Source organism: Centruroides sculpturatus, unplaced genomic scaffold (assembly GCF_000671375.1).
Source record: "Centruroides sculpturatus isolate CEXI.00-Female unplaced genomic scaffold, Cexi_2.0 scaffold133, whole genome shotgun sequence".
Taxonomy (NCBI): domain Eukaryota; kingdom Metazoa; phylum Arthropoda; class Arachnida; order Scorpiones; family Buthidae; genus Centruroides; species Centruroides sculpturatus.
Window position 1 is genome coordinate 226,948 of NW_019384319.1, and position 21,776 is coordinate 248,723.

Here is a 21,776-nt window from a genome sequence, read left to right on the forward strand (position 1 = left end):
GTATATACCAAACAAGATATTCCTGAATAAAAATTGATGTCAGAAATGCCCAGGTCTGTCTATGCACCTAGTTGTAACAGTAAAAACAGATAAAAGAAGACAGTTTCAGAATATGCAATAACAAAAAGTATTAATAGAACAAATTTAAATTCTTCTTTTTAGACATGAATTATATAAAACTATATGAACCTTCACAGATGACCATACATATGGCAAATATAGTTGTTGTTTACGATATGTATAGACTTCAGATTTATGCTTCTTTTTGTTATTGTGATAATGATCTTCAAAAGTATTTAACATTAAAGGATTTTGATTCATAGGAAGAAGCTTTTTGTATAATCATTTGTTAAAATTAGAGTTATAAGCAGGCATTTTATAATATCAAGTAAGACATTGTAAACCTGTTTGCATGCTTATTTTTATGATATCATACAACTCCTGCTTCAGTTTCTCTTTAGTTCAACTTGAAAAGACTAAAATAATTCTAAGATTGGGTTTTAACAAATGGGACTAATTTAATAGTTAATTTCTTTCTTTATTTTTATTTATTCATTGTAAGATGTATCAGAAAACATTATTCCTGAACAAAGTCTAAACAGGAAGAATATATACAATGAAACTATAAAACTATAAAAATTGATAGATGTGCCATATAAAACAATTACAAATTATTTTATTTGAATACACAATTTACAGAAAAATTCAAACATCTTATTATATGTCAGTGATGAAAAAAATCATTATCAATTTATTTTTAAATTATAAATTAATTACTATTATTATACTATTAATTTATGTTATAAGAATATATTTAGCATATGTTAATTCTTAGTTCTCTAAAATAACTGGTATATAACAGTAATTGAGAACTAATTAATAAAAAAGGGGATAAAAAGTGAGTCAGTAGACATGTTAATCCTATTCCTACTATCAGGATTTATATTACATTATACAGATACTATAGCATATACTGTATTTGAATGTTTATAACTAAACAGTAAAGGATTATTTTAGGATTGGTATGGTCTGGATTTTCTGGATTCTCAGGTAACTTTAAGATTCAAATTTAAGAAGCAATGAAGAAAAAAAAACAAGTAAAAGATTTTACTATGAAATAACAGAATGTAAATTTATTTTGGAAATTAGAGAATATAATAATTTTTAAAATAATTTATTGAATACTAAGATAAATTTAGTTAACAGTTTAATTAACAAAATTATGGTTTTATTGATTTTGACATTAAAGGAATGTGTTAAAACAACTAAAACATGTGTAACTTAATAAATAATAATTATTATAATTAATAAATTATTAATAGTAATTCATCTGCTGCTTTTGCAGTACTATTTTTTAACAACAACAAGCACATAACTGCAGTAATGCAGCAACTTAAACTACTATACTGAATCCAAATAACAATTACAATAATTAATGTTTAATAATTGAAGCATTGAATTAAGACTGATTGCAATAACTGATAACAATGTTTTATTTTCTGTATGTAGAGGCAAATAACAAAAAAGACAGCCTGTTTGCCTATTTACATGAAGATAATGATAACAATCACCAAACTTAAAGTTGTAATTTGTAATTTTCAGAAATTGATGATGTAATTTGTATTTATTACTTTATTAATGTATAAGTAGCATAAATAGTTGTTATTTATTAAAATAAAATTTTTCTTTTAGGATGGTTCTGAAAGAATGATTGAATCTCTTTCTCTTATTGATGCTGTCATGCCAGATGTTGTAGCTTCACGGCAACAACAAGCTCATACTGCTAAGAATCCTGTTGTTCGAACAGAAGCAAATAATGCAAATGGGGAGGATGGTAGTCAAAATTATTGTAAGTTTATTTCAGATATCCAATTTATTATAAAATTTTCAGTGAAATTTTTTAACTTAAAACAATGAGCATTCTTAAGAAATCCATAATTTTTATGTTTATAAGTATTTTTAAGGTAAAGTCTTTTCATTTTCAGAATAAAAGTATATATATACTTTTATTCTGAAAATGAAACGACTTGTTTTAATTAATATGAATTCATAGAAATTAAAACAATCACATCTTGCAAATCATTTATTATTTTTACTAAAAATTTTTAAAAAAATTGAATATTCAAAATAGGAACTCATTACATTATATTAAAATAACAGTATATAGCTATCATCAAATATTACAGAATATAGTCCAAGTTTAATACTTTGCTTCAGTTGCTTCATTCTAATAAATAAAAATACAATCTGATAAATGTATAGTAATGAAATTGAAAATAGTTTACAAACTTTTTTCTTCAGTTCTTAAATCACCGTGCACAATATTCCATATTTCATCATTCACAAAAACTCTTCATGTATGTTTTGAACTGTACTTGTCTTTAAACAGTTTTTGATTTATATGACGTTGCTCTTATATTTTATCTTCATATATTTCAATTAATTATCTAGATGACAATTTCTTATTCACTTCGTTCACTATTTTTTCATGAAGAATTTCAGTAATAATTTGTTTCACCACTGTGATAATTAAGCTCACATATGTCATTGCCTACATTGTGTGATACTGACACTTCCTATATCCAAAATTTTTTTATACTGATACTTTTATATTCATCAGAGTTTTTTCTTAATATAAACATGCTCTTTCAACTTTAAAATTTTTGGATCTGTTTCTTACTCTATTAATTTAGTTTTCACTTTATTTATATTACATGTTTTTGTTAGTGATCCAAAAAAACTGTTGTGGGTCTTTCATATTTAAGTTCTGCATTATGTTCTTTAATTTTGGTATTTAGTCTTCTCTCTATGTTCTCCTATGTATAGTTTTCTGGATTACATGTGCAGGAAATTGAATGTTTCATCTTTGTCTTACACATTACATCTTTATCTTTTTCATTAAATAAAATACATCATAAAAATATTTCTTTATTCCTGGTAGAACTATATTTACATTGTATTGTTTTAATATTTTCTTAACCTCTTTATATATCTTTCATACACATGGAAATTTGTAATATTTGTCATTTACTTTCTTGTTATTTTTTAATGTCATTTTTTAACCATATATTTCTAATTATTCACAACTGTGTTTGGATAGGCATTATTTTTCTTCTTTTACATTTTTTTTCTTTTTTTTTTATCTTTCTTTATTATTATACTTAAAATCTTTACATACTCCACGGTACACACATCTCATTATGTAACTTGGTACATAAGATTAAAACTTAATTGTCTTTTATATATTACAAACTTTTTCATATTTTTGAAATTCAATTCTCTTATCTCTTATTTGTTATCATTTTTCAAATTTCATATTTTTATTTTATTCATTTGCTTTTTTATTAATTATGTTAATATTTTACTATTTCTTCATAATAAGTGTAAGTAACATGCTTATCAAAATTTATTATTAGTATTTCAGTCAGTTTCAGGCCAATAATTGTGCTCATACTACAGTAGAGCATCAATTATTTGACCCCCAATCAATCGTCACATTGGTTAACCGATCGCGTTCTAGTCGGCAAATTCAAATGTCCACTAGTGATGTGGCGCTACAATATTTGGCTATGTCTTGGCTACTTTAATATTATTTTTGTTAAATTTTTGTATGTTATAGCTGGCAACACTGGCTCGATCATGAAAGTGAAGCCAGTATTTAAACGAGGCTTAATTTTCTAATTATGAGTGGTTGTTTGTTTTGTGAGCAATAAAATAATTTTAAAATAATCCATATTAATAAGATAAGAAAGAGAGAATTTAAAAATAATTTTTAACGATACAATAGTGTGGGTCGCCTGAGGTAGGACAAAGTCGTACCTCATTTTAATAGGCAACAGTTCATTGGTCAGCGGATGGCTTAGATCAGCAGTTAGATCCTGTAAAGTCGGGATTCTTTTTTTCGGGTCGAGTGGAGGAGGTGAGAGGGGTCGTCGGTAAGGTCTAGACAATATTCGAAATAAAGACGACTTTTAACAACAAACAAACATTTATTAGACAAAACTAGAAACTAACAAAGAGAATATATATCGTTTCCGCGGAGTTGGAAGGGCCGTGCTGAGAAAGAGTTCACAATACTTGGGGGTTTCGTACCTCTGTTGAATTCAATGGCTACTACGGACAGAAATTCGGATAGAGGTTGAGCTTCTCTCCAGTAGGTCTTCTAGGGAAGTCTCCTCCGGGATCGACGAGCGGCTGGATGGGTGGGTCGGCGGTGACGGTCTTCGACGAGAGATGACGGACCTATTCACGGACAGCAAGGTCGACCCTCTTCCATCATCGTCCTCTCTTTTATATCTTTGGTAGATCTTGTATCACTTTATCTTTTTACACCAATCATAGATTTCTTTGGATAAGATCTGGTTGATTCAGCTTCAGGTTCCGGAGGGAAAGGAAGCTACTCCGGGGACGGGAAGATGAACATCCGCCTCTGAAAAGTGTCGAAAGAGCGAAAAAATAGAGAGTTTCTTTGTTTAAAATAAATGTTTTAATTCATTAATTTCGTTGTTTGAACGACTTAAACTCGTTTAATTCGATCCGAATTTCACAATAGCAACAATTATTTTTAAAAAAAAAAAATTGTTAGGCTTAACATTGATGAAAATTCAACATGAAGTAGGTTAATAGTGATATACTAATATACTAATTACATGGGATATACTAATATACTATACTAATAATGTATTTTTTCATACTTTTCGGTTATCCATTTTTTTCAGTTATCCGACAACCCCAGTCCCCAATTGAGTCGGATAATCGATGCTATACTGTAATGCCATCAGCCTGTATATAATAATAATTTTTTACTTTAAAATAATTAGTACAACATGCAAATTCTACTGTATCAGTTTTTCAATATTCCACATTTAACTATGCTCTGTAGTAAGTTTTATAGTTCTTCAAATTTTTTCTATTTTATCAGCATCTCTACTTACAAAAGACTGCTTCTCAATATTTATTATTTTTTATGTAAATTTTTAAACTATATAACTTAAGAATTTTAAATTTAATTGTAGACTATGTCTGTATTTTTTCTTCGTTTTACATATCTTTAAACATTTCTTGTGTTTGAATGGACTTAAATTTTATAAAACAAATTTTGCTTTAATAAAATCAGTGATTTAGTATAACAAATATTATTACCATGCTTAAAATTTCAGTACTATATATAAGAAATTTTACCAAAGTAACTTTTACCTAAATTTGACTCACTTTACATTTAACAACACATTCTCACACAGTCAATACAATTTGAAGTACAGAAATAGTGTGTTTTGTGAAAATACCTTTTCTGTTTTGTAATTTTATCGTTGTTTCAATTTATTAGTTATTACAAATTTAGTTTACCATTTTATGTTTGTTACCATTAAAAAATGGAAAACTATGTTAATTTTAATTAAAATTTACATTTATTACATTTAGATTCAATTTACATTTTTGATATAATCAAAAATAATACACTTCTTAATAAAATTAAAATAAAATTTTGTACCAATTAATAACATTTTATGACTATTTTCAAATAGTGTTTTATGATTTGTTTTCTTTATCTGTTATAACAAAATTTCAGTACAGTGAAATTCTGTTAACGTAGCATCTAGTATGTGGCAAGCTCAATAAGCCAGCATGTTGAGTTCGTTGGTGGAGTTATCAGTGTGCTGGATAGGTCAGGAGTTAAGATTTTCTTCTAAAAGCACACAAAACATGCAGTTGTTGGTAAGGGATGTGACAACTGTTAAGACATAATGATGTGCTAGGTACAATTAGTTAGCTCATGCACAATCTTTCTAAAGACTTGAAACTGCATGAATTTGATAAGAGGAGCAGAAATATTTAGTGCACTTGGAATCAATAATTATCATGGAAACAGCTACAATACATTACTGTTTGTGTACTTTGATAATTAGAGTACATCTGTATTTATATGCAATAAAAGTGTACAAAGCACAAAGTAAGAACAGTTGTGTTCTTGTTTCAAGCCAATCAAGGGTAGAAATAGCCTGGAAGAATTAAAAAGACATGTTAAACAATTATAAAAGACGAATTTGTACAGTTTTACACTGAAAGATATGTAAAATTGTGTCCAGAGGATTAAAAAAAAAACAAGAAAAACTTCCACCATCTGATAAGGCAGCATATTTGATAACCCAACACTATGTAAGTCCTTATGATGATGGGTTAATGGAATGTCACTATATAATGGAATAAATGGTCTAATTCTTGATCTATGGTTTTAACAGATTATTATAACAAGACTTGTAATAATAAACCACTTTATAATTAATAATAATTTGAATCTATTCTTAACTAAACATAGATTCCTTAACAAAATACCTGCATAACTTTTATGAAATTTTTCTGCAAAATCTTTTCTTATATATTAACTAAATATTACAAGATTCTTAATATTCAGTTATAACTTAGATTTTCAAAAGTTTTTAATATTTTCCAATATTTTTGTTGTTATTCATAATTTTATTATATTAGAGAAATAGAGCATTGGAAAACATTATCAAATGATAAAAGAAAATTGCACTGTAGACATTTTTAAAATTCTGAGTATTTCTTACTGTTTTATTGTTCAATCTGTTATTGATCTTTATCATTATAAGGCTTGATAATATATTGAAATATAGAAAATTTTAAAAAATATAGATTATAAATTCTCCTTCCTTGATTAAAATCTAAAAATCACAAGATAGGTGAAAAATTTGTTCTATAATAGTATTTTCATGTTGCTTTTGGTATTGATGTTTCAATATATTATGGAGTTTGTGTACAAATATACTTTTGTAAGGAATATAATTAATAGAACTTAACTGATATAGACTTGAAATAATGATTATTTTAAGTATAAACATAGAAACTTTTGATAGATTTCTGGAGAAAATTTTTCCTTGTAAATGGTTTGCATAGCTTGATACATATTCTTTAAAATTTGATTTTATATTTATTTACTCGTTAGCTAATCATACAGATAATATGGAAGTTGATGGAAGTATTGAAATACCAAGTACTAGAGCAACAATTCTAAGAGGACATGAATCTGAAGTATTTATATGTGCTTGGAATCCAACATCAGATCTTTTAGCATCAGGGTAAAACTCTTATATTATTTATTATTTATTTACTCTTTTTAATTATTTAAATCTAAAATTTTCAATATGATGCAGTTGAAAAACTTAAATGAATCCTTCATTTAAATAAAATTCTACATTTCAGAAAAATATTTTTGCCATATGTTTTTTGTGAAATATAACATTTCAGTTATGTATTTAACTAGCTCTGGAGATTCCACTGCAAGAATATGGAATATGAATGACAATACATCTAGTGCAAATCAGCTTGTTTTAAGGCATTGTATTCAGAAAGGTGGTGCTGAAGTACCAAGTAATAAAGATGTTACATCTTTAGATTGGAATGTGAGTATAAAATAAAATATATAAATGAAAGTTTCATTAAAATTTTATTCAAAACTATATAATTATTAGTAACTGTTTTTATAATAATTAAAATATGAAGAGTTTGAATTTAGCAATCTTTTTCTTTATAAACTTTCATTTTAAAAGTAATTATTTATTATTATTAAAATCCAACAGACTGTATAAATCTAAATATTTGTGTGAAATTCTAGTCTATAGTAACAGATAAACTTTACTAAACTAATTTTCTGTTAATGTTCAAAATAATAATCGAATTATGGAATGTTTTAGTTAACCATTGTTTAAATTTTTTATAACACACTACAATATATTTCTCTCTATTTATTTTATCTAATGTAAAAAATATGTGATGTACTTAAGTTTCTGTATAAAAATACTATCAACTATCATAAAATATTAGAATTAAAATGTTAGTGTTGCCTTTATCTCTAACATTAAGTTGTTCTACATTAAATTTAAAAATAAATATATATACTGTATCTATTTTATTTTACATTAACTGCTTTGTTAGAGTTTAGTTTCCTCAAATAATAAGTATAAAGATGACAAAAAATATTTTATATAATTTTAAAAAATCCTTCTTTAGGAAAATCTAAGACACAAAATAATTATTTTTAACTGATCTACAAGATATATCTGGTCTTTGAAATACCTACAATTTGAAATTGACATTAATGGAAATCATTCTTGACATTTTTCTTTGTTGCATTGAAGAACAAATAATTAGAGACACTTAAACTATGCAATCAAATATGAAAAAGAGATGTTTAAAATGTAAAATTTTATATTCTGTTTCTTACTTGCATTTTGAACAGATTGCAACATTTTTGAACAATTTTGCAACATTTCAATATATTATATGTAATAATATATGTAAACACTTTATTCTTTAATATTAATTATTTGTGTTTTCTACACTTAAAAAACTGAAAAAGATCTTAGTCCCTTAACTTTTGATTAGTTCAGTATTGTTATGTGTTACTTAAACTAAATAGATACGATACTTATATTTTGTACTCATCATTGCCTTTTTTGAAGCAGTTATGTTAGCCAATGCTCTCCTTATTGATGTGGATTTACTGCCCAGCAAGTCTAGGAGGGGCTCTATTGTACAAGAGTAACTGGAAACAGCTATTTCCATTTTGATAATAAGTTTTACCAACAAAGATAGAATTTTTATATGGGTTTTTCCCTGTCAGTTGATAAAAAAGATAGAAATATATTCTTGGCAGCCATCTAGTACTCCTTACTATATCTAATGTATGTAGATGACATGCTTTTAGTTTGGGATAGTATACATGAAGAGTTAGTATGTTTTGTAGATTTTCTGTCTGTCAAGTACTCTGTAGAGCACAAGGATGATGACAAGATAATGTCTTTTTTTGGATTTGGTATATACAGTATATAGAATAGACCCAGAATTATCTTTTAAGAGGTATCACAAATTTAACATGAACCATATACCTATTTCCTTCTTTCAATTCAGAGCATGCAAAAATGCAGTTTTTCAAAAAGCTACAGTTTTTTTTTTTTTTATCTATAGACCCCTTTCTACACTTCCTTACAACAGAAAATGGAATTGTAACATATCTCAGCAATCTTGGTTGTGGCTAAACTTATGCCAAGTTTAGATAACTCATAAATAGGATCCTACATTTACTGTACCTTATTTCCATGATTGTTAAGAAGGAAAGAGAATTTTTGGATAGTTATATTCTTCTTTATTTGGGATTTGTTTTCTTGTCTGTAACGTGTGCTTAGTTAATATGATTACACTGTTCTTATTAGACCTCAGTCAAGTTTGCATAGGTTACTGTGTTATGACAGGAATCCTTATGGTTTGCTGAAAAAATTAGGAATTTATTTGATTCCAGTCAAGACAGGACATTAAATGTTAACCTACATTATATCTTGGTCACGTCAAATATGTTATTATCTATTAAAGAGCATCAGAGGCAAACACGTTACCAAGTTATCTAGGGTGATTTTATCTTCCTTATTTGAATTGATTTGGAATGAGAGACAGCTCCTCCATCAGTGTTCTAGCTAAGGAGAGCTCTACATGTTTATAATAAAAAATTTTGCAATCTTCCAACTTTTGACTTTCCAGAGCACTGGATATTGTCCTTATAGATTGCTCAGTTGATCCTCATGGTATACATTTTCTATCTTCTGGTGTTGTGGGTGATGCATACTGTAGTTGTGTACACTTATTCTAACTCCTTTTTTTTTTTTACTAGTAATAATGCATTCTTGTTAGCAGTTTAATTGAACACTTGCAATTTTTTTAAGTCATTTCTGCCCAACTTATTTTGTGTGTTGCATTAACTTATCTTTACTTGTTAATTTTGCTGTCTTTATCTATATATATTTATTTGTTATTTTTTATTAGTAATTAATTTATATTTGGTTCTAAGAATTGGAATTGTATGCCATTACAACAAATTTGTATTTGCAATGTGCCATTTGAGTTTTGAATTTTATTGCCTGAAGATGACAGATATAAAAGACTGACAAAAGTACTTGCATAGTTTTAAATTGTTTTTAACATTGAAAGACTGTACATTCCTTTATTTGTATTACTTACAGCAGCATTTATGAAGATGTTTCTTTTTTAAATTTTTAACTTAAGAAAATTACAAAGCTTATGTCCTAGTTAATATTGGATTACTATATTTGTTCAAATAGACAGAAATGATGAATATACAGGTATACCTTGACTTACGTCGTTTTGAGTTACGTCATTCTTGATTATTTGTCATTTGTCAAAAAATATATGGAAAAATAAAAATCAAGTTTGTCATTTTATTCGACTTTACGTCTGTCCACCACAAATATTGAATTCGTAATATCACTATAAAAGCATTAAAGCACATAAAATCATATTAAAATATATACATTTACAGTAAATGTTAATATAATTATCATAAATCTTAGAGAACGAAACATGAAAACATCTGTGTTTCTGTGTTGTCGTCTTATTTAGCAGTCTTTAAGTGCTCAATATTGGTGTTTTTCACGGTAGCTCCAACATTACTGTTTGGTGTCCTTGTCAGCGCCGCTCGATATTGGTAAATTTAATATAAATTAGTTTATTTTTTACTGTCGCAAAATAATTTTAATAACTGTATTTGTTATTTAACCTTACAAAATCATCTTATTTTATAATGTCTTAAAGCAAACCACATTCACAAATAAAGAGTCCATGATGTACTGTAAACATCACCAAATTGTAAACATGTACAGTACATTTACAAGTATGTACTGTATGTTCATGAATTCACAAAATTTAGATTACTTTTTTTCTTTACTATATTAAAAACTAAAATGTATTTGTTTGTATGCTTAAAATAGATTCTTATTAACCATATATTATTAAAAATTCATTTATAAATGAAATACTAAACTGGGAATGGTTATTTGTAGTTTAGCCTAGTGACATGTAAATTCGACTTACGTCATTTTTCGACTTAAGTTGCCTCTCCTGGAACCAATTACCGACGTAAGGCGAGGTATACCTATATAGGTTGTTGTAATTTTATGCATTTACCGTAATTTATATCTAGATCAACCAGACTTTTATGTTAGACCTGGACTTTAGAATCTGATAACATAAGATGAAACAATCATTTTATTATTAGTTTATCTTGTTTCAGTTAAACTCTACACTATTTAAAGATGGCATTTGGATAATTTTCAATACTTAGAGCAATTTCTTTTTGAGAAACAAAATCAGCAAGTACACAGAACTCGCCCAGGAAAATAAGGCATATGTGGAGGATGGATAGGGTTCTTGTTGTATCTGTTGTCCTCTCTTCTACAGGTATCATACCACCCGAAAGCCTGAGAACATTACAGTTGAATAGAAACACATACATCACCCTACAGAAGACCACTATATTGAATACATGCCATATTGTTAGGAAATTCCTGAATACAGACACACATACTGACACACTTATTTAATTTTACTTTTTGGTTACTATGTCTTGACTCTGGTCTGGCATAGTATGCAGCCACCAGTGTGAACCGAGTATACCTACTAAACCCAACATAATAATAATAATAGTAATAGGCTGAGTTGATGAATAGATTTAGGCTGTCTTATTTTCACATGAAGTTCTTTAGCATTGAAAATTGGATGACTATTATGAACATTGATTTTGTAAGATACCTAAATGAAAATCCAGCATGTGCAATGATATTCTTGATTTGATTTATCTTTATAAATTATCTAAATAAAACAGTTTTCATATATATAATGAGAAAAATATAAAAATAATAATAATAGTAATAGGCGCAGAGGTTTACAATATTTATATGCGGAAAGGATGGCTGCGTTACCGTTTTTCTGGTTTACAGCTAGAAGGAAGAGGTTCTGTATCAGCAATTTCGATTTCCGGAGTGTTTTGGGGGTTTATCATCTCTTCATTTCTTTTAAATGAAGTTTCAGCCACAGTGGGTGCCTGTCGTCGATTTTTACTTATAAAGAGCACACCCCTTCGTTTCTTTAAGTAATAACAAATCGTAGAAATAACACATATGCTCAAGGTTGCCGTACTGATACATCCAACGACAATGGCGACAGGGAAATAGGAACTATTAGAGGAGGAGTGACTCTTCTCAGGTTTAATTTTCATCATACGGAGCAAGTGATTTAGAGTCAAGGTCATATCNAGATAATATACAATTTTCATAGCTTTATAAATTATTTTTAAAAATGTATTATTTATTTTAACAGAGTGATGGTACATTATTAGCTACGGGCTCTTATGATGGATATGCTCGGATATGGACTACTGATGGTAAGTAAATTATACGCTGCTAAAATATTTTATGCTAATTTCTAATAGTAAAAATTATAATCATGAAGTCCTGATTTGAAAGAAAAAAAAGAAAACCAGCATTTATTATAATCGGGAATTCAATTTGAAAATATAAAAAATAGCAATATAAAAGTTGAAATATTAACTAAAATTTATAAAAGTTTTTATTGTTTCAGTTTTTAAAATAATCTTGTTTGTTAAAAATTTTGTAATTATTATAAATATAATTTGGACTATAAAATTATAGTGTTTCAACTTTATAGATTTGTGACTTTAGCATTAAGTAGTTATTGTAAAGAAAAATTAATTACAATTAAATTCTTTCAGTTATTTAGAAGAATCCATAAGCAAAACATTAAAACATACAACTATTCCTGTTGAACTACTTATGTATTTAATTGGTAGATTTATACAGTTTGTTAAATGCTAACTGGTTGAACAAATGTTATAGTAAAAGTTATTTGCATAGAAAGAAATAAGATAATAATTGAATAGTAATTGATAAAACTATAGATATTTAAAAATGTTAATTATTTTTCAAATATTTTATGTAAAATAAATAAATTAACAATTATCATTTTTAACTTTTGCAATATTAAAAATTCTTTGTGTATGATAGATATATTGTATTTTGTTATTTTAGTGATGTTTACAAGGAATGCAAATAAAACATTGTTGCTTTTACTATAATTTTAAAAGTAAAATGAACAAAAATTTCAAATTAAAAATATAATAATAAATTCAAGTTTGTCAATAGATCTGAATTCACTAATTTGAAATAGAAATTTCAATATTTAAATTAAATTTTCAGGTCGATTAGCAAGCACATTAGGTCAACATAAAGGTCCTATATTTGCTTTGAAGTGGAATAAGAAAGGAAATTATATCTTAAGTGCTGGTGTTGATAAAGTAAGTTCAGAGTTAAATTTGTTTTAGTTTATATTGTACACTAATATTTATTACTATACTAGACATACAATTTTCATAATAGTAAGAATTACTTTATGGAATTTTATCTTGAAATCTTGAAATAATTACAGTTTAGTGAGATATTTAAACATTATAACAAATTTTAAATTAAAAATGAATTATCTTTAAATCATTCTACATTATCGTCACATAAATAGTTTTTGATACCTATATCAAAAAATTGAATTTAAAAATACCAGTAATTACAGACTTACAATTGATTTTCCAGCACCTAATGGTTGAGTAATTTTTTTAATTTGGATGGAATTTTGATAGGGTACTTAAAATTTGCATGACTACCAGACTTGTTCACTGAGTGGTCACATTGTGTGTAATGTATGTTTACTTAGATTATCTATATTGCAGTGGTGATCCTACTTCTTTGTGCAATTTTTAGTTTATTTTACTTAATTTAATCTTAGTTATGTCTTTGAAAACGTTGTCTGTCATTGGTGTCAAATGTAAACACCAAAAATTCATAATTAATACATGCTTAATTTAAGATTTTATCAGTCTATAGTGCTTCAGAAACATTGGGACTTATAATTAATGATCTATAGTCTGTCCAATGAACAATGTTTCAAGGTTGTTTTTGATGAATAGTAGTTACTCATAGACTAAAATAATGTGATGCAATAATTGTCAAGTTAAAATGAATCATAAACAGTTTTCAGCTGTTGTTTCAAGAAAAAAATTTTTTAAACAGTATTATATATGATTTTTACTAATTGATTAATGCTTATTATGAATCTAATCTCTAAACATTTAAATATTTTGTTATGGTTTCAATTTTATTATTTTAATTTTAATTTTTGTAACATCTTTTTATGATTTACTCTCTAAACTTTATTTTCAAAACACTTTTATTGATTCTACTATTCTTTTTAAACATTTTAATCATGAAAAGGACTTTTCAAATAATTCTTAATCAAAAAGATTTTTAAAGCAAGCACAGTTAAACTAAGAACATTTCATTTAGAACATTACTATTGTTTCTGCGTACTCAGAAACAATAGTATTAATGGCTCAATGCACTCTTCTATTAAACAGTCATATTTTCAATGGTGTCTGTTCAATGTTCAGTATATGTTTCACTGCATTTCTCCAGTTACAAATTGTAATGATTTTGATGGCAGATGATGTCAATTTCTCCACTTCATGAAGTTTAAATGAAACAGTTTTTGATCAAATTGATTCTTTTACTCACATCCATATTAACTCTGTAGGATTCAAATCACAATGATTAGGATAATCACAACAATTAAAGTAGGACATTTGATACAAATCTCATTACACTTTCTGCATGGATTAAAATTAAATGGTGACCTTTCTCAGTAGGAATTTGGCAACTGCAAATAAAACTGCCATTATTCCACTGTTCATTTTCACCATGTTTGTTTGTTTACCCATGTTTCATCTAAATAAATAAATGAGATATCTGGTAATTCTTGTCTGTATTGTCTTATTTGGCATAAATAACCATCTGTGCAACACAACAATCTCCTGTTTCTCAATATAAAATTTTTATGGTCTATTTTCCCAAATTTTCATTGAAGTTTTTTTTTTTTTGGTTAAAATATAATTTTGCAATGACCTACCTCTTGTAAATGAAATATTTTTGTTAAATTTTTCTTTAATATAAGAAATAATGGCTAATTATCTTTTCTAAAAATTCCTGAAATAGTTGAATGAACAACTAACAAATCAAAATCATCCAAATTGTAAGTGAAGCAGCTTTTTATGGGTTTTTGTTTCCAGGAATTGAAAGTTGCTTTAATGAAGCTGGTTTGTCAATGTTGTCAGTCATAATGTTCTTACTTTCAGTGATAATCCTTTTAACTGTCGATACAGATACATCAGCAAATTTTGATGTTTTGTTAATTACATCACTGATGATGTAATTTGAAGACTGAAGTAATTATGGACATTTAAAACGATAACCCTAGCTTGTCTGCAATGTTTCATCTTTTTTTAAAGACACAGCTCTTCCTTTCTTCCATTTTCCCCAAAGAAACAAAACACTGAAATTGAAAATGACATCATTACAATTTTAATTTACTCTCTTCTTGTTTTATCTCTATTGAATTGAAATCTGTTTTATATTAATTAGGATAAATTTTATTGTTATTATTATGATCTATTTATAATAACTTATTATTAAATAAGCTAGAAGACAATAAGAAATTAAAATTTCCATGTAATGTTTTATGAGCAAGTATGGGGTGAATGACACAGAATTGTAGCATTGTATTGGTTGCCCTGCCACTACAATCCATTAGGCTTTTACCATATAAGGCAACTCTTTCACTGAATGAAGTATAGGATGTACTGTTAAGTGACCTTGGTTGGTCCAACAAAATCACTGATTTGGTAAGGCTGCATGTGAGAAAATCAGTATTGTGTTTTATTAACCAGTGATTTTCTGTGGTTCAGAACAGTGGTGACCTGTACATCAAAATTATTATTATACTTTAATAATTTGTCTTTAACTAAATCTACATGAAAAATCATTATCATATATTTATTTTATTGGCATTTTCATTTGTTGCATAAATTGTTAATGATTCTTTTCCTTTTTTGGAAAGGAGCAAGATTTTTTAATTTGGAATAATAATGTTGGTTTTATGTATACTTATTCCTGGAAATTATCTAAAGTGTTCTTAATTTTTCATGTAATTCAGAAAAATTAAAAATTAGAATTCATAAATCTTTAATAGGGTAACCGTGTTTTGTCATTTGTACATTTTTTATTGTGTATTGTGTACTGGCACAATGAAGTGACGTTTTTCTCAACACTGGGCTAGTTGAATCTTTTATTTAGTTAGAACGTTTTTCCCATACATCAACGTTTCGGGCATCAGCCCCTCTTCAGCTAACTAAATATATATAAAAATATTNTAGTAAATCAGTTGTTTGAAATATAAAAAGTAAACAAAATTAGGAATAGAATTAAATGTTTAAAATTTTTGAAAAGTGCACTACTTTGTAATATGCTAAATTTGAAATGAATTATTTATATTAGGATAAGAAATTACCTTTTCAATAATTCTGAGCTAAATCTTTATACAGTGGGTGATCGGTTAACGAACATAATCCATTCCATGACTTTGTTCGCTATCCGAATTGTTCATTAACCGATTATTGATTTACCGTAGGTTTTAATGGGAATATAATTAATTTATTCTGGAGACCCCCAAAAATAAAAAATATATACTTTCTTACTACGTTTATTTATATGTAATAATAAAACTACATACATACACAGTTTTGCGTTTTTATAGTCATGTCTTTTCTGTTTGAAAGGGTTAAAGAATCTGTCTAATGTCAATTGCTTTTTTCTCTTCTTCACGATTTTTTGTAAGTAATTAATAGCATTGTAATTGTAGAGATCCCCAAGCTTCAACCTGGTTTGGATGCCATTCTAAGACTGTTGTTCTGACATCCTCCCACTTCTTCAAAGGATCTTTAATAACAGATATTGGCATTAATCCTTTTTTTCAGAAGAAAACATGTCTTGCTGAGTTTATTTGTGTTCTTCATTCAAGAGTTCTTGGTGTTCTTCTGTCGTCAGATCTGTTTCAAGTTCCATTACGAACTCTTCGATGTTCTTTATTTCTCAGATATGATTTTTGTTACTCCTTCAGCTGCTGGAGTCTTCTTGATTATACAGTATTTTTCTTAAATAAGATTGAACTGAGGCCTACTGTAGACTTGTTTATGCCATATTGCCTAGCAACATTAGGCATCTTCTGCCCACTCTCTACCTTTGCTATTATACTCTCACCTTTCAAAAAGAAAAACAGATGCAAAACTTAACAAGTGCCTACCCGACAGTCTTGTGAATACACAAAAGAACTGTTTTGTCAGAAAAATAAAAGGCTGGAATTACAAGGGAGAATTTCAAAGTTCAGGGGATTACTATCCGATCGGTATATACCGGCTTGAGCGTCATGTCGACGTCTCCCACACCGAAAGGTTTCGAATTGTTGCCCAAAGAAAAGGGAAGACCAATTGGTATTCAATATTTTACATTGCTTTTTCTTGTGTTTGTTCTGTGGGGTGTTTGTTATCCGATCATGTGTTCGTTGTCTGAACATAAAAATCTTTAGCAAAAGTGTTTGTTATCCGATTTGTTTGTTATCCAATCTGTTCGTTAACCGATCACCCACTGTATTTAAAAATTGCAGGAACAGTAAAAATGTATAGACAAAAAATAATTATAACTTTTTGACATAAGAATGAATCTAGTATTTGATTTGAGCTATTCTTAGAATATTTTAAAAGTTATAATAGCAGACTGTAAAAGTTACGGGCAGACTGTCTTTAATTAATAAAAGTAATATTTTTGGTTCCATTTCAGTTAGAGTGGATAATCTGCAGCATCAAAAATGCAATTATATTTGTTATTGATGTTATTGGCATATGATATATGCCAATAACATGTATGTAATACATAAATATATATGATTAGTTTTAATTAAATTTTTATATTAAAAACATTTTATATATTGATAAATTACTATGTATGAATATTAATAATAATAATAATTTTTAAAACTGCAGACATACTTAAAAATTTTATTCTTAATTAAAATAATATAGTTTTCTAATATATGAAGCGTGCAATGCCATAATGTTGTAAATGCCAAAAAAAAACTTTTCAGAAGAGGTAAAAAACACTTTTTCTAATAAAAGAAATCATAAATTTCAATTTTACAATAAAATGATAAAGTTTTTCTAGGTTACAAATTCTCTGGATTATCAAAACGATGTAAATATAAGCCGTAACGTTTTAAGCACCAAAAGTCATGTGACTTGCACTCTGTCGCCTTAATTTATCTTTACATAAATTCATCTTCAGAATATAGCCACTTATAGTGCCAATATCACCACAATATTCTTTTGCGGCAGAAAACGTTGCATTTAGAATTTAATTCTTCAATAAACCATATTTAGAGAAAAATGGCATTGCACACTTCATATATAGTAGAACCCCAATTATCCAAGTAATGTGAACTGATAAAACTTTGGATAAACAAAAACTCAGATAAAATGGAAGGCCACAACCATTTTGTATTAAAAATTACAAATATGAAATATTATATAGTATATCACTTCTAAGCCTCTTTTTATACCTTAGTGAATTTAATTGGGCTGCTCTTTGAAAAAAAAAATTGTAGACCTATAAATTCCCATTGTCATCCGCCTGTCTGTCCATCCATCCTTCCTTAATCATCAAACAGTGCTTGTGAGAACAGTGTTAGATATATGAAAGTCAAGACCAGATATGAAAAGCTTAGGGGCAGGATGTCCTGATTAACTATATTTGAACCTCTGGTCTAGACCAGAAGTCACATGAATTCAATTCAAAAATTTTCTCCTTAATAGAGTTACACGGGTGACTAGCATGACTTTGTTGTTGTCAGGAAAAGTATGATATACAGGGGCAAGACACTACAAATTTGAAATGAGAACATATGTTTTAAATTGAATAAAATAAGAATATGAGTAAAAATTGCAGCCCAGCATTGTGACAATGTCACAATAAATAATTGCTTTTTATATATANTTGACAAACACAATAAAATCATATACATTATAGACATATCCATTCCAAACACTCACAATGTACAAAATTCACCGAGGAATAAGGAATCTGCGGAGGATGGATAGGTTGCTTATTGTACTGTACATACCTGTTATTCTCTTCTGTACAGGTGTCATACCCCCACACTAAACAAAAATTTGGGAACATTACAGTTGAATAGAAACACATACATCACCCTACAGAAGACCAGTATATTGAATAAATGTCATATTGTTAGGAAATTCCTGAATACAGACACTGACACACTTATTTAATTTTACTTTTATTTTGGTTGCTATGCCTTGACTCTGGTCCAGCATAGTACACAGCCACCGGTGTAAACTGAGTATAACTCACAAAACCCAACATAATAATAATAAAACATAACAGAATCTAATCATGTTGTATTTATTATTATTTTAAACTTTCTTTTATGAATTACAATATAAGAAAAGGTATATTCACTTACAGTCTTACCTTGGATAATCAGGGTTCTATTGTTTATATATTGAGAATTCACAAGTTTGTGGAATAGAATATATATTAGCTAGTGTGTTTGGACTAAACATAAAACAGTTTTATTTATGAAATGAATTGGGAAAAAAGTATTTATTTTTCCCTGTTGTAAGAAGAAAATAATTTTATTTGCACCTAACAAAAGCCTTAAAAGTCTTTTGTCAAAACATACACGGTAAAACCTGTCCAAAACAGGAACTCTGCCTAAAATGAAAAAATTCTTTGGAATGGAGCCATTTTCTGTGTTAAAAACCCTGTTCAAAATGGAAACCTGCCAAACCAGAAAAATATTTGGTATTGTGCAATTATGATTTACACAGGTTACATTGTATGTGATTGTGCACTGAACATGCAAATTAAATTAAATTATATATATAGTAAATAATTTAAATATTTTTCAGACTACTATTATTTGGGATGCTAGTACAGGACAGTGCACACAACAATTTGCTTTTCATTCAGGTAGGTAAAATTTGTTTAATGAGTTATCACTGTCACATTTTGAATAATTAAATATTTTGTGTATAATTGCTTATTTTTATTAATTAGCCCCTGCATTAGATGTTGACTGGCAATCAAATACTAGTTTTGCATCTTGTTCTACTGATCAATGTATACATGTATGTAAATTAGGGTTAGATAAGCAAGTGAAGACATTTACAGGTCACACAGTGAGTAATAATTAATACTTACTTCATTGAAAAACATTAAAATTCATTTATTTTAAAAAAATATAATTTACAATTATAAATTATCTTTAATTTTAGTTTAATTATGTTTTTAGAATGAAGTAAATGCTATTAAATGGGATCCTCAAGGTACATTACTTGCTTCGTGTTCAGACGACATGACATTAAAGGTAAGATTTCAATATAGTTTATTTTTTTCATTTATTAATTTAGACATATGTATAATTTTTATTCTTTTTAATTTATTTTTATTATTTACCATAACAAGATTATTACTTAGTAGACATTAGAACTTATGTAATTTTATATTAAAAATCGAAAACCTAATATATTTTCTATTTAACATGCTTTTTAGTTAAACTGGTAAATTCATTCACAAATCATTATTTTTATCAACTGAATATATTAAATATTTTATTTAATAATTATTTGAAATTGTAATTAAATTCAATTTTTTCAGAATTAAAAATATTTTTTTTCAACAGCAAATTCATAAATGATTTATCTTAAAGCTTACATTTTTTTTTATAAAATGTATTTGATATACATCTTTTATATTTAAAAATATCTAATTTGTATTATTAGTCAGATTTTTACTTTTCTGGCCTAAGTGCAGAATATTAAACATTGAATAAATTATTTCAATTATTTATTTAAAAGACAAATATAAATTATTTAATTTTATTTGCATATATTTGTATGTTGAGTTTGGGTAGTTGAATATAACATGCTTTACAAAGAAGTTAGAGAATGGCAGGTATAAAAAGTTTCATAGATCTCTCATATTTTCTTCAAAGTTAAACATTTCATGCCATGTAATGAAAGATTTATTGTAAAATAGTTTTTCTAATGTCATCCTTTTTGTTTTAAATAAGAAAAGATAGATTTTTTTCAATTGTTTTATTTTTATCTTTTATCTTACTAAGTTGATATTAGAAAAATAATATACAGATGTTACTGAATAATTTAAGTGAATGTTTTTTTCTTACAATTTTGAAGTTATGAACTTTCTGGAGGCATTATTTATTATTTAAGAACTCTATATTTAAAGTACGATTAGACATTTTATTATAATTTTTATAATGAAATAATAATACATTTTTAATGAATTGTTTCATTATTCCATCATGAAAACGTGAATTCAAAAACTATGAAATTGTTTTTGGTTTCTGATGATCATGTAAATAATGTACTTAACAAGAGTTCCTAAGCAGCTATTTTCATTTCATTTTGTCATTTTTTTAAATTGGTAATATTAAAATACTGTATATGTTAATATTGTCATACAGTGACTGAGAAACTTTGTGAAAATGCAACAGAAGGATATGATGACACTTCTTACTGTTATCACTTCATATTAGATAATTACAATCCATGGATAGGTTGTGTCACAATCTAGTTAAATTAATGAGTTTTGCATTCTTGTTATATATTAATTTCTTCTATGGTGTCTTTATGGTGGTAAACAGTTGGTGACTATCAGTAAATATGCAATATTTTATTAATTGTTATTTAGGTTTAACAAAATATGATTTTAATTAACTACATATTTAATAATAATATACAGTAGATCCCCCTATAAGACGGTAGATACGTTCTGTTCTTTATGAATCCGATTTTGTAGGAATCACAGCCCGACACGTGTGAAGTTTACGGACTACGGCTGTTTGAAAGGTTTTCTTCCATAAAATTAATCGATTCTAGACTAATTCGACTCAACATTTCCAAAATACGTATATTTTTTTGG

The 21,776-nt window shown here is 27.2% G+C and overlaps 1 protein-coding gene across 1 annotated transcript in view; it reads left to right on the forward strand.

Annotated features, from left to right (window-relative positions):
* Positions 1-1,690: 1,690 nt before the first annotated feature.
* Positions 1,691-21,776, forward strand: part of LOC111624711 (F-box-like/WD repeat-containing protein TBL1XR1) — a 50,727-nt gene continuing 30,641 nt past the window's right edge. Inside the window, exons 1-8 of the mRNA XM_023367620.1 lie at positions 1,691-1,849; positions 6,965-7,097; positions 7,283-7,421; positions 12,184-12,247; positions 13,080-13,177; positions 19,742-19,802; positions 19,890-20,011; positions 20,125-20,199. Of these exons, the coding sequence (XP_023223388.1) occupies positions 1,708-1,849; positions 6,965-7,097; positions 7,283-7,421; positions 12,184-12,247; positions 13,080-13,177; positions 19,742-19,802; positions 19,890-20,011; positions 20,125-20,199 (834 nt within the window). The 5' untranslated portion in view covers positions 1,691-1,707. The remainder of the gene's footprint in view (positions 1,850-6,964; positions 7,098-7,282; positions 7,422-12,183; positions 12,248-13,079; positions 13,178-19,741; positions 19,803-19,889; positions 20,012-20,124; positions 20,200-21,776) is intronic.